The 14,990-nt window shown below is 44.8% G+C and overlaps 1 protein-coding gene across 1 annotated transcript in view; it reads right to left on the reverse strand.

Moving 5' to 3' along the window:
- The window catches only part of LRRC39 (leucine rich repeat containing 39), a 59,622-nt gene that overhangs the window by 30,955 nt on the left and 13,677 nt on the right, over nt 1-14,990 (reverse strand). Inside the window, exons 2-5 of the mRNA XM_075322286.1 lie at nt 8,626-8,783; nt 5,106-5,211; nt 1,493-1,649; nt 150-286 (exon numbers count right to left, since the gene is read on the reverse strand). Of these exons, the coding sequence (XP_075178401.1) occupies nt 150-286; nt 1,493-1,649; nt 5,106-5,211; nt 8,626-8,750 (525 nt within the window). The 5' untranslated portion in view covers nt 8,751-8,783. The remainder of the gene's footprint in view (nt 1-149; nt 287-1,492; nt 1,650-5,105; nt 5,212-8,625; nt 8,784-14,990) is intronic.

Consider the following 14,990-nt stretch of genomic DNA (forward strand, 5'->3'; position numbering starts at 1 on the left):
AGAAAGCATAGTGAGGCACGTCGAAGTCTGTTGTCTAAACAGTATCTGATGGCGCCCATGGCACTTGGCGAGGTAAGAGCCAAACACCGAGTGATAGTATACTATAATACATGTGTTGGTAAAAACAGGGAAGCTACATGTTCTCTTACCTGAGCTGGGAGCTCTGATATATCTTTGTTCACCGCTAACTCCAATCTTTCTAGATTCTCGCAGCCGCTTATTTCCGCAGGGACTTCTGTGATCCTGTTATAACTAAGTAGCAGTTCACGGAGCTTGGTGAGCCTACCTGAAAGTGTTAGAAAAGCAAGATTAAAAAATCCAAGAACAATCGTCTGCCCAAATCTATACCTTACCTTCCACTACCCATTTGGAGTAGTTTAATATTTGGATATTATGGGCCTCTTGTAACTATGTTGCAGTTTCATGGAATCTATTGTTTTATCTGTACCCTCCTTCCTGATGTTTGTTGGGGGACCAGCGTTCAGACCCTCAACAATCGGGAAATTATCCCATATCCTCTGGAAAAGGAATACATTTCAAATTTTAATACTCCTTTGGCACACGCATATGTTAGAAAGTTGTTCATGGAGCCTGTATAGCTCCTTTGTGTCACGTGCATAACGACAGACTGAGGGTCAGCTTTCTCATTTACCATCTGGGACCATGCACTTTAAATGTAGTTTTTTTCTTCGGGCACATTAAGGGTAAATTCCTTCACTGGTGCAGCAGGAGTCTTGCTCAGCTGTCAGCACTTCATCACTTCCATCTTGGATATCAGCCCTCTGCTTCCTGGGTATTGTGCTGGTTATTCTATCCAGTTAGGAACTAGTCTGGGGGAAGAGAGGATGTGGTGGTTGCTGCTGTGCAGCCTGCTGCGGTTTGTGGAAGATGAGTGTTTTTGTTCTACCTCCTTTCCCTTATTATTCCTCACCCGTAATTCCTTGATTGTTCCTGTAGTAGGTTTTTGGTTTGTATGAGGTTTTTTGTTATCACCGTCTGTTGTTCTGGGTTGGTGAGTTGTTGGGCTCCGTCTCGTTCAATCCCCTGTGTGGTGGGGACATTATTAGGGCCTGGACAGCCGACAGGGTCATGTTGGAGGCTCAACCCTGCCTACCACTAAGTCTACCATCGGGATAAGACACAGCACAGGGTCCCTAATCATAGGGTCAGCATAAGAGCCCTGTTCCATCCTATTCCCCGTATCTCATCATTACATAATCTCCACGTTACACTTTGGGTTTTTTTGCTTGTTTTTTTTTTTTTTTTTAATCAAACAATGCTTTTAGGTAGAATTCCTTTGTACATTATACATTATGTAATTTGAGTATGGCCAGATTCAAACTCTGCGGTACAGAAGTGGGCTCTGATACCTCAATGAGAGCCCTAAGATGACTTCTTACATAATGACCATGACATAATTGTAATATGGTTTATAAAAAGTATTACATACATAAGGTATTGCCAAACAAACCAAGCCAATAAAATAACTCACCAATCTCACGAGGAATTTTACTTATCACATTTCGAGATAAGTCCAGGACCAGTAGATCATTAAAGTTGTTGATAAATGTGGGAATAGTGGTCAGACCCGTGCGGTGTAATTGCCATTCTTGAAGCTGTGGTAACTTCACCAAACATGCTGGTAATGTCTATGTGAAGAGAGAAGATGCTAGAGAAATTCTCAGAAGTTGCGGTATAGCTTTTCTATTGTTACATGTCAGCTATGGGAATGATAGAGCCATTAAATATATACAGTATGTCACCACTATATGCAGAAAACTGTTGTCGGTCTTTATATTTCTTCAATCTATAAGTTTCCTAAATGTGAAATGTCCCCCGGTCTTTGTTGATTTGGCCGCAGCAGTGACATTACATAACCGCTGCAGCTAATCAATGGGCTCAGCGGTCTGGTGTCATCTGCATTGCTGCTGATCCCAATGATTGTCGGCAGCTGTGCATATCAACAAAGATCGGGAGCAGCAGCAGAGAACCAGTGTTGGAGCTGATAAGTACATATGACTTTGTTATTTTCATATACAGGGTGCCTTAGATTAAAAGAAATTAAAGACCAACAACTGTGAAGAAATAGGAAAAAGGCTATATATAATGACTTCTGAAATGAAAACAAATGTACAAAACTATATTTTTTAATGATCAGATTACAAAAGTTAAAGTGGTTGTCAAGGCTTACCATATTGATGATCTACCATTCGAATTAATCATCGATTGGTGGGCATCTGACACCCAGCACCCCCACCCAACCAATCTGGTATTGATTGCCTAGCCTAAAGGCCCTGTCACACACAGAGATAAATCTGTGGCAGATCTGTGGCAGATCTGTGGTTGCAGTGAAATTGTGGACAATCAGTGCCAGGTTTGTGGCTGTGTACAAATGGAACAATATGTCCATGATTTCACTGCAACCACAGATCTGCCAAAGATTTATCTCTGTGTGTGACGGGGCGGCCTTTAAGAAAGGTCATCAGTTTAATATGCCTGGTCAACCTCTTACAATTTATATTATATACTACTCAACATTGAAGTTGTAACACCAAGAGGAAAAAGTCATGAAGTTATGGAAATCACAGGATGGAACAAGATGTTACTGATAAACTAATGATGAAAAAATGGAAACATAAATTTTAAAACATTCATATTTATTCAGTATCGAGTATGAGCACCACACTCATAAATCCTTGCACACCGTGGCATATCAGTGAAGTTATTAATGATTGTCAGAGAAATGTTCCTCCACACTGAATGCACTTGGGTAAATCATCAAGATCTGCTACTGTAGCTCCCTGTGTATTTCCAAACTAATGATGTATAAGATGTGCTTGATGGGAGACACTGCAGACCATGGTAGAACATTTAAGCCTGCTTTACACGGGACGACCGATTTGGCGATTTCACAATCGTACCTGCCCCCGTCGTTTGTGCGTCACGGGCAAATCGCTGCCCGTGTCGCACAAAGTCGTGAAACCCCCGTCACACGTACTTACCTGCTGAGTGACCTCGCTGTGGGCGGCGAACGTCCACTTCCTGAATGGGGAGGGACGTTCGGCGTCACAGCGACGTCACACAGCCGCCGGCCAATAGAAGCGGAGGGGCGGAGATGAGCGGGATGTAAACATCCCGCCCACCTCCTTCCTTCCGCATAGCCGGCGGGAGCCGTGGGATGCAGGTAAGCAGAGTTCATTGCTCCCGTGGTGTCACACAGAGCAACGTGTGCTGCCACGGGAACGATGAACAACCGGCACAAGTAAAAATAAACGATATTATGAAACTGAGCGACGACTACACGACTCACGATTTGTGAGGTATACTGCGTTGCTCAGAGGTTTCACACGAGACGACGTCGTGAACAATGCCGGATGTGCGTCACGAAAACCGTGACCCCGACGATGCATCGCACGATCCGTCGTCTCGTGTAAAGCACCCTTTAGACTATGTGTCCACGGAACATTGTACCTGCGGATATATCTGCAGGTACGTCCGCAGGTTTCCTGCAACTGCTCGCCGGAATCTGCAGCTAGCCAATTGTTGCGGGATTCCAGCGAAATATCTGCGGTAAACCGGACATTCATGCGACTTACCTGCAGAAGTCAAAGCTTCTATCTCCATAGTGGAGAGGCGGGATTTCCTCAGGTATTTCCGCAGAAATAATTGACATGCAATTACGTGCGGCTGGGGAAATCCGCAGCATATTCCGCAGCCGCACATATTGCAGCATGGACACAGCACTTGCCATGTCCCATAGGATAACATGGGGAGTGTCTGTACTTGCTAAAACCTGCGGATTTATCTAGAAAATCCAGGTTTTCCACTGCAAAATCCGCGGGTACATTGTCCTGTGTGCACATAGCCTTAGGCTACACAGGCTGCTCACAAAAGCACCAGCAATATATGGCCTGGCTTTGTCGTGCTGAAAAATGGTTAGTGGAACACTTGAGAAACCACTGGTTCCATGACCATATCAATGTAATGATGAATTGTTAGTGTACCTGGAATGAGGACTAAAGGAATCCGGCTACCGTACATTATGTGACCCCACACCATAATCCCGAGACTAGGGCTGGTGTGACATTCCCTTGTAAAAGCCTTTTTATGTCATTGCCCACATGGTCTCCAGACCAATCTCATTGCATCCAAGACAAAAGTGGGATTCATTGCTGAAGACGATAGACCTCCTTTCCAGATTCCTTTGCCATGTTACACTGCACCATGATAGCTTTTGTGGCATGAGGTCTGTAGAATATCTGTAGCTGGAAGTCTAGATCGCAGCCCAATGTTGTGTAAGTGCCTTCTGATGGTCTCTGTAGACTCTATTTCATACCTTGGGTTTTGTATGTGATATCTAATTTCACTTGCAGTACAGAATGGATCAATAAGGAATCCAGTGGTATGGCCATTACTCCAACGTGCCCCAGAAGAAATTTTTTCATTTTTCAACTTGACAACACCAGGCCGTACGTTGCTCTTGCCACTTTGAGCAGCCTGCTTGACATAAACGTGCAGCATCTCCGGACTTGTCTCCCATTGAGCACACCTGACACATCGTTGGTCGGCATTTGCAAATGATCTTGATGAATTGTGTGCCCAAGGGCATTAATCATGGCAGAATATTCCTCAAACAACCATTAATAACCTCACTGATTGCAGCCAAGGTGTGTATGTGCAGTGATTTCTGTGTCATGCTCATACTCAATACTAAATAACTTAAATCAAGATGCTTTAAAACGTAGTTTTCATTTTTATCATTTGCATATCATTAATAATATGTCTATCCTGTGATTTCCATAATTCTATGACTTTTCCTTCTTGGTGTCATAGTTTCAGTGTCATGGAGTATATTTATTGTTTTTTTCTGTTTTTTACACTTTCCAAGTTTGCTGGAGAAATTTTTGTGGCATATCGGACTGAATCTAAATAAAATATGAGCAAGTAATACTCATTATAAGCATTCAGATTAGTGCGAGGGTTCTACTAACATTTACAATTATTGCTTTTACAAAACAAAATAATAACAAAAACAAATAATTATAACAAAAATAGCAATTATTATTATTTATCTCCAATTAAAAATACCTTAGGGCATAAATTACCTTCCACTCCTCTTTTTCTATCCTTAGAATTAACCTTCCTTCTTCATTGTAAACTTTTTCTTTCAGTTTTGATAACTGGATTCGACTTTCCCAGATATCAGAGATTCTGTTTCAGTAAAATAAAGAATGACACATAATCATAAAGGGTTCTCCCAGGAACAAGGTACATTTTAATTAATAGATCTTGGAATAATAATAATTTCCACAATTGGATGTGTTAGGCCGCTTTTACATTGCATTTTTACCTACGCTCACTGGTCCCGTCGGGGCACCCGTTTGAACCCCCCTCCCCCCTAGCAAAACATGTTTAGGACGCATGAACCGACGAAGCCATTGACTATAATGGAGCAGATGGAGTTGGCGTGGGCTCTGTCTTGCACCATTTTCGGTCATATACGTTTTCTGCAGGCTGACACCCAGATGTAGTAGACTACTTATTTGCTTTGTACGGCCATGCAGCGCTGCTACAGTTCATGGTGGGCACATAACAGCTCCTGGACAATGGAAGAAGCATACACCATGTTCCAAAATATTATTCAAATTGGATTAAGGGTACTTATTTTTTGGTTTTCAAAATAATTTCATGAACGGTATTGTGTCTCGTGACTCTTTGGATCACTGAAATCAATCTCAAACACCTGTGAAAATTAGTTTGCCAGGTGAGCCCAAAGAAAAAACTACTTAAAGCACTAGTACCTGATTTTCTTTATTTCACCACTTGAATGCTGCTTTAAATGTAAGTCCCCATGCCCGTTTTATACTCACCTGCCACCGTCTTCATCTGTTTCCAGTGTTGATCTCTAGCAATTTGTGACCTGTCAGCAACTTTAGTGTTTCATGGAGGTCACCACTGAAGACCACTCCATGACAGCCTCGTTCTGTCTCTAAGGCCCGTTTCACACGTCAGTGAAAAACAGTGACGTTTTTCACTGGCATGTAAAACACGCACATGTCCCTGCGTGTGCCGTGATTCACGGCACACGTGGGTTGTCTAAGTGCAATCCGGGCTCCGTTCTCCGTGGCCCGTGATTGCACTTAGAAAACAACTCACCTGTGCGCGCTCCCGCTGTCCATGGTGCTGATCCCTCCCGCGGTGCAGCATCCGGCCGGCGCTGACCCCCGCAGCAGCTGCTTCCGGGTCGGCTGTGTCGCGCATAATGAATACGCGCGACAATAATGAGCCGGCTCAGAAGCAGCAGGGAGAATGGGCTGCAGAGGACATCGCTGGACGCCGGGTGAGTTAAAATGTTTTTTTTTTAAAAGCACGTTTTTTTCTGGCACGTGTTTCACGGACCACACCACTGCGTGGTCCGTGGGACATCAGTGATGCCAGAAAAAAATGGACATGTCTCCGTGCGGCAATCACGCACACGCGGGTACGCCGCACGGCGACACGTGCAGTGAAAAATCACTGACGTGTGAGCAGACCCATTCATTATAATGGGTCTGCGTATGTCAGTGATTCTGGTACGTTTTAAAAAAAGCACAAACGTACCAGAATCACTCACGTGTGAAAGGGGCCTTAGGCCTGTTTCACACGTCAGTGAAAAACACTGACGTTCTTCACTGACGTGTAAAACACGCACATGTCCCTCTGTGTTCCGTGATTCACAGCACACGTGGGTTGTCCATGTGCAATCCGTGATCCGTGATTGCAAATGGACATTACTCACCTGCCGTCGCTCCTGCTGTCCATGTTGCTGAACTCCTCAGCTCTGCAGCGTCCGCCCACCGCTCTCTGCAGCTATTTCCGGGTCGGCTGTTCCTGCTTTCATGAATATTCATGAGCCGGGCAGGAGCTGCAGAGAGCGGAGGCTGCACAGCGAATTGCTGGAAAGGTTAGTTGAAAATGTTTAATATTTAACATGTCAGTGATTTTCTGGCACGTGTTTCACAGATCACACACGGATCACACCATAGTGTGGTCCGTGGGTCATCAGTGATGCCAGAAAAAAACGGACTTTTCTCCGTGCAGAATCATGGACACGCGTGTACGCTGCACGAAGACACGTTCAGTGAAAAATCACTGATGTGAGAGCAGACCCATTGATATAATGTGTCTGCGTATGTCAGTGATTCTGGTACGTATAAAAAAAAAGCACAAACGTACCAGAATCACTGACGTGTGAAGGGGGCCTTAGAGTTGCATTGAGCATTTGTGATGTAACTTCTGACTTCCAGTTAGTCAGAAGTTACGGGCACAAGATAAACGAGGCACCTTCAAGTATCTGGAAATTACACCCAACGATGAACCAGACTTGTGCAAGTCCACAATTCTCTTCCTGAGATCTTGACTGATTTCTTTTCACTTTTCCATGATGTTACACAAAGAAGCATGGTGTGTTTCAGGTGTGCATTAAAATATATTCACAGGTTTGTCTCTAATTAACTCAGATGTTGCCAATAAACCTATCAGAAGCTTCCAAAGACACAACATCATCATATGGGCTGCCCCACATTGTTTAAAGATATAGTACTCCTAGCGTATGTAAATGACTTTACAGAAACCAATAAAAATGCCTTAAATATTCTCTCTCTCATTATTCTGGCATTCGGCAAATATAAATAATTTTGGTTCCTAATTGACCTAAAACGGGAAAGGTTTATTCTGATTTCATGTCACATAGTGAGAAAAACATGCAGATGTGTCTTTATAGATGGTGTATGTAAACTTCTGGTTTCAACTGTACATATACACAATATATTGATTTGAGTATCTCTGTTCTTCCCTGAGCAATATCTTAGAGAATACATTGTACCCTCTCTATTGGAGTATTAGGCCGGCGTCACACGCTACGATATATCGGGCGATATGTCGTCAATGTCACGGATTCCGTGACGCACATCCGGCATCGTTAGACATATCGTAGCGTGTGACAGCTACGAACGACTGTGAATGAGCAAAAATACTCAGCTTATCGTTGCTCGTTGACATGTCGTTCATTTTCAAAATGTCCGTCCTCCTTCTGTGCTCCTGTTGTTCGTCGTTCCCGAGGCAGCACTCATCGCTCTGTGTGACACCTCGGGAAAGACAAACACAGCTTACCTGCGTCCCGCCGGCAATGAGGAAGGAAGGAGGGGGGCGGGATGTTACGTCCCACTCATCTCCGCCCCTCCGCTTCTATTGGCCGGCCGCTGTGTGACGTCGCTGTGACGCCGAACGTCCCTCCACCTTCAGGAAGAGGATGTTCACCGCCCACAGCGAGGTCGTCCAGGAGGTAAGTGCGTGTGACAGGGGGTTAGCGACTTTGTGCGCCACGGGCAACTAATTGCCCGTGACGCACAAACGACGGGGGCGGGTGCGATCGCTCATGTGATCACACGATATATCGTCCCGTGTGACGCTGGCCTTAGCTTCACAAAACCATTACTGGAATATAAACTGATAGCGGGCATAGTGTCACACACAAATATGTCCCTTCCCAGACTATGTACACACAGTAGGCAGCACATATCAGTGCTCAAAAATATTGTGTATGCAATTATCTCTGACTATATGGTGTGGTGTCTTTCTACTTACTCTCCCAGAGAACCCCTTCCTCTCCGGCAGCTCTCCGCTTTCAGCTCTTCCTGGTGTTTCTTGATTCTGCTCTCCCACAAGGCTTTGATATTAGAGATTGAGCCTATGCAAACCACAGCTGTCATGTTCCAACCTCAGAACAAGGATTGTACTTATTCCTGCATTTATAAAAGACAGACATATTTTAATATCACTGGCTTTCCATTGGCCAAAGACTCAGTTATAAAACACTAACCATGACATACAAAGCCACCCACAAGCCATCTCCTCCATATATCTGTGACCTAGTCTCCCGGTACTTACCTACACGCAAACCTCAGATCCTCACAAGATCTCCTTCTCTACTCCCCTCTTATCTCATCACAATCGTATAAAATAAGTATATATACTGTATATGGAAACTTCCATGGGTCATCTCTATTCATAATAACAGTAATTGTACCAGGAGTGATACAACTTTTCCATGCCACTGCACATGTATTGTAGTAGCTCGTTTACTACATCTTCTGTTTAGTCTATTGAGCCTTCAGTATTCTATCATCTTAGGGTGATTAATCAAAAAGAAGCCACCTCAACTCCGATGATGTAATCCTAATTACACTTACATCAACTACTTTTATGAATGCTCTCTGTGCTAGGTATACAGTTTTAGGATCTCTTAGCTCAGTTTCTTAGCATATTTACTTGTTTCTATATATTTTTTCAGATATGCGTCATTCTTGCATTAAAAATGCAGATGTTTTTTGGACACATGCATAGAAGTCACCTTTACGTCACAAAGGCAAAACTTAACTACCATGATAAGGAAAGCCTACAACTTGTATTTTGGCTATAGAATAGGAGATCAGGACAAGAGTTGGGCTTCACACATATGCTGCAATAGATGTCATCACATCTTACTCAGCAGTTGCATGGGGAGAGGCAAGCTTTCCCATGTTCTGCTATACATTTTCTCTCAGCATCTTGCTTTCCCATGCTCTGATAAAGGAAACTTGGGTGCTGAGGGAAAGATGTATAGCAGAGCATGGGGAAGCTGGGTGCCGAGGACAAGATGGATATCAGAACATGGGAAAGCTGGGTGCTGATAGAAAGAGGGATTTCAGATCATGGGAAACCTGGGTGCTGAGGAAAAGAGCCAAGTGTAAACGTCATTATCCCATATTCCGAGTGTCTGCTTCATTTTATCGTACCCCAAGTGTTGGTGTACGTGGAGGGGGGCCCAGGTCCAAACTTTGCACCGCGCCCATCAAACTCTAGTTACGCCACTGCTGAAGATCTATATGTTCTCTAAATGATAAGCCTCCAGAGTTGTTTGGCAGCGGCTTTATAGAGCACACAGGAGCGCTCGGCAAAATGAGCAATCCTGTATAAGGGTATGTTCACACTAGCGTACGACTCACATAAGTGCAATTGGAGACAATCTCATATTGCACTCACCTCCATGTAAGACAATACTACAGCTCAGATCTATGAGTTTTTGCTGAGCCCTAATCGAACTGAGGAAAAAACCACAGCATTCTGTGATTATGTTACGAATCGGTGCTGCCGTAGCCACAAGAAGCCTACTGCGGTTGCTGCTACGCCCAGGCGCCAGCCGCCACTTTTGGCTTTGCCTCGGGTCGTCCAGCTGGCTGCTTATGCCTCCACATCTAAAGGGTGCTTTAAACGCAACAATATCGTTAACGAGATATCGTTGGGGTCACGTCGTTAGTGACGCACATCCGGCGTCGTTAGCGATATCGTTGCGTGTGACACCTAGGAGTGACGATCATCAATCGCAAAAGCGTCAAAAATCGTTGATCAATGTCACGTCGTCCATTTTCATAATATTGTTGGTTATTCATGTGACGCCCTGGACTAGCCAGGTAGTCACAAACATACCAACACACACACCCTCACCCTAGGCAGATACATCAGCCAAACACAAAACCCTTGTTGCCTCCCTCCAGGGTCTGATGTCCACACCAGGTGGGGCAGAGCCAGGCGGTTGGCCCCACCCACCGAGGAGTTCACAGGCCTGGAGGCGGGAAAAGTGACAGTTTAGTTTTGGAGGAGGAAGTGAGAGGAGTAGAGATGAGCGAACCGGTCCCGGTTCGGCTCGAGGTCGGCTCGCCGAACGGAGGTCCCGTTCGAGTTCGGCTCGTCGAACGTTCGACGAACCGAACTCGAACTGCATAGGAAACAATGGCAGGCAATCACAAACACATAAAAACACCTAGAAAACACCCTCAAAGGTGTCCAAAAGGTGACAAACAACTCACAACACAACACAAACACATGGGAAAGTGACAAGGACATATACTCATGCGAAAACAAAACAGCTGGACAAGGAAAAAGAGGAGGACACACAGATATAGGCATGGCACGCCCTTCTAAAATCATGTAAAACACTGCAAGGTGACTCCAAGCGTAGTCTCCCTTTTTTTCCAAAAATTGTGCCCCACACACACCCACCCATTCAGTGGCAGCACTTGTGCCCTAGTTGTACACTTCACAGCTAGATTTGCATCAAGCACATTCAAAAATACGCCATACTTAACCGTCCCCAGGATGACTCCGGGGTAGGTAGCAAAGTCTTTGCTGAACCATGACTTGTTCATCTTGGCTCCTTTTAAAAAACACAGCAAGCAAGGGTTACTCCAAGCGGAGTCTCCCTTTTTTCCAAAAATTGGGCCCCACACACACCCACCCCTTCAGTGGCAGCACTTGTGCCCCAATTGTACACTTCACAGCTAGATTTGCATCAAGCACATTCAAAAATATGCCATACTTAACCGTCCCCAGGATGACACCGGGGTAGGTAGCAAATTCTTTCCTGATCCCAGCTCTGTTCATCTTGGATCATTTTTAAAAAACACAGCAAGTAAGGGTTACTCCAAGCGGAGTCTCCCTTTTTTTCCAAAAATTGTGCCCCACACACACGTACCCCTTCAGTGGCAGCACTTGTGCCCTAGTTGCAAACATGATTTTTTGATTTGCATCAAGCACATTCAAAAATACGGCCTAATTAACCGTCCCCAGGATGACACCGGAGTAGGTAGCAAAGTCTTTCCTGATCCCAGCTCTGTTCATCTTGGCTTCTTTTAAAAACACAGCAAGCAAGGGTTACTCCAAGCGGAGTCTCCCTTTTTTCCAAAAATTGGGCCACACACCCACCCACCCCTTCAGTGGCAGCACTTGTGCCCCAATTGTACACTTCACAGCTAGATTTGCATCAAGCACATTCAAAAATATGCCATACTTAACCGTCCCCAGGATGACACCGGGGTAGGTAGCAAAGTCTTTCCTGATCCCAGCTATGTTCATCTTGGCTTCTTTTAAAAACACAGCAAGCAAGGGTTACTCCAAGCGGAGTCTCCCTTTTTTTCCAAAAATTGTGCCCCACACACACCCACCCATTCAGTGGCAGCACTTGTGCCCTAGTTGTGCACTTCACAGCTAGATTTGCATCAAGCACATTCCAAATCCACAAGCATTTACTCTCCCCAGGATGACACAGGGGTAGTAAATTCCTTCTGGATCCATGACTTGTTCATTTTGATTTTCTTCATTGAATTGGTCGGTGGCTGACCCCCACCATGCTATGCACCCCGATTTGGGATGTATTCCATCTGTCTAGATTTTGGCGGTTGGTGACTGTTCACATTGTCATCAGGCCTTGTCCACAGGCTATTTACTTCATGCAGCATTTGCTTGGACCTGTCCCGCCCACAGCCATGACTCAGTCATGGGTACGGGATTGAAATAGACCAGGTGAGTGCTGCTAAGAGCAGTTCTACTATTCATATGTGAGTCCGTATGGCACATTTTATAAAAATATTTTAGTGTAGGACTGCCTCAAATGAGATTTGCCGTGACGTGGCGAGGCAGCTCAAGAAATTGCAATTTTTTGCCAAAAATCTCAAAAATTTTTATAATAAGTACAGTTTGGAATTTTTAGTGCTGAAGTGCACATTTGGTGCTGGCTTTTTGTTTTTCTACATTCAAAAATATGCCATACTTAACCGTCCCCAGGATGACACCGGGGTAGGTAGCAAATTCTTTCCTGATCCCAGCTCTGTTCATCTTGGATCATTTTTAAAAAACACAGCAAGTAAGGGTTACTCCAAGCGGAGTCTCCCTTTTTTTCCAAAAATTGTGCCCCACACACACCCACCCATTCAGTGGCAGCACTTGTGCCCTAGTTGGGCACTTCACAGCTAGATTTGCATCAAGCACATTCAAAAATACGCTCTTCTTAACAGTCCCCAGGATGACACCGGGGTAGGTAGCAAATTCTTTCCTGATCCCAGCTCTGTTCATCTTGGATCATTTTTAAAAAACACAGCAAGTAAGGGTTACTCCAAGCGGAGTCTCCCTTTTTTTCCAAAAATTGTGCCCCACACACACCCACCCATTCAGTGGCAGCACTTGTGCCCTAGTTGGGCACTTCACAGCTAGATTTGCATCAAGCACATTCCAAATCCACAAGCATTTACTCTCCCCAGGATGACACAGGGGTAGTAAATTCCTTCTGGATCCATGACTTGTTCATTTTGATTTTCTTCATTGAATTGGTCGGTGGCTGACCCCCACCATGCTATGCACCCCGATTTGGGATGTATTCCATCTGTCTAGATTTTGGCGGTTGGTGACTGTTCACATTGTCATCAGGCCTTGTCCACAGGCTATTTACTTCATGCAGCATTTGCTTGGACCTGTCCCGCCCACAGCCATGACTCAGTCATGGGTACGGGATTGAAATAGACCAGGTGAGTGCTGCTAAGAGCAGTTCTACTATTCATATGTGAGTCCGTATGGCACATTTTATAAAAATATTTTAGTGTAGGACTGCCTCAAATGAGATTTGCCGTGACGTGGCGAGGCAGCTCAAGAAATTGCAATTTTTTGCCAAAAATCTCAAAAATTTTTATAATAAGTACAGTTTGGAATTTTTAGTGCTGAAGTGCACATTTGGTGCTGGCTTTTTGTTTTTCTACATTCAAAAATATGCCATACTTAACCGTCCCCAGGATGACACCGGGGTAGGTAGCAAATTCTTTCCTGATCCCAGCTCTGTTCATCTTGGATCATTTTTAAAAAACACAGCAAGTAAGGGTTACTCCAAGCGGAGTCTCCCTTTTTTTCCAAAAATTGTGCCCCACACACACCCACCCATTCAGTGGCAGCACTTGTGCCCTAGTTGGGCACTTCACAGCTAGATTTGCATCAAGCACATTCAAAAATACGCTCTTCTTAACCGTCCCCAGGATGACACCGGGGTAGGTAGCAAATTCTTTCCTGATCCCAGCTCTGTTCATCTTGGATCATTTTTAAAAAACACAGCAAGTAAGGGTTACTCCAAGCGGAGTCTCCCTTTTTTTCCAAAAATTGTGCCCCACACACACCCACCCATTCAGTGGCAGCACTTGTGCCCTAGTTGGGCACTTCACAGCTAGATTTGCATCAAGCACATTCCAAATCCACAAGCATTTACTCTCCCCAGGATGACACAGGGGTAGTAAATTCCTTCTGGATCCATGACTTGTTCATTTTGATGAACGTCAGTCTGTCCACATTGTCACTGGACAGACGCGTGCGCTTATCTGTTAGCACACACCCAGCAGCACTGAAGACACGTTCAGAGACAACGCTGGCAGCTGGACACGACAAAATCTCCAAGGCGTAACTGGAGAGCTCTGGCCATTTTTCTAGATTTGAAGCCCAAAAGGAGCAAGGCTCCATTTGCAAAGTCATGGCATCGATGTTCATTTGGAGATACTCCTGTATCATCCTCTCCAGCCGTTGACTATGTGTCAGACTTGTTGTCTCTGGTGGCCTTGCAAAAGAGGGTCTAAAAAAATTATGAAAAGATTCCATAAAATTGCTGTTACCAGCACCAGATACGTTCCTACTGGTACGGGTAGACTGTTGAAGATAACGAGACCGTCCCATGTTTGGCAAGTTACAACTGGGAGATTCCCTCCCTGCACCTGCACGGTTGTTTGGTGGAAAAGCCGAGCTAAGATCGAGTAACAGCTTCTGCTGATACTCCTGCATACGTGCGTCCCTTTCTATGGCTGGAATTATGTCACAAAATTTGGACTTGTACCGGGGATCTAATAGTGTGGCAATCCAGTAGTCATCATCACTTCTAATTTTGACAATACGAGAGTCATGTTGGAGGTAGTGCAACAAGAAGGCACTCATGTGTCTTGCGCAGCCATGCGGACCAAGTCCACGCTGTGTTTGTGGCATAGAGGTGCTACCCGTTATTTCTTCCTCTGACATCTCCCCCCAACCTCTTTCAACTGAAATTTGACCAAGGTCTCCCTCATCCGCTGAGTCTTCCATGTCCATGGACAGTTCGTCCTCCATTTCTTCAT

Source organism: Anomaloglossus baeobatrachus, chromosome 8 (assembly GCF_048569485.1).
Source record: "Anomaloglossus baeobatrachus isolate aAnoBae1 chromosome 8, aAnoBae1.hap1, whole genome shotgun sequence".
NCBI classification, from domain to species: domain Eukaryota; kingdom Metazoa; phylum Chordata; class Amphibia; order Anura; family Aromobatidae; genus Anomaloglossus; species Anomaloglossus baeobatrachus.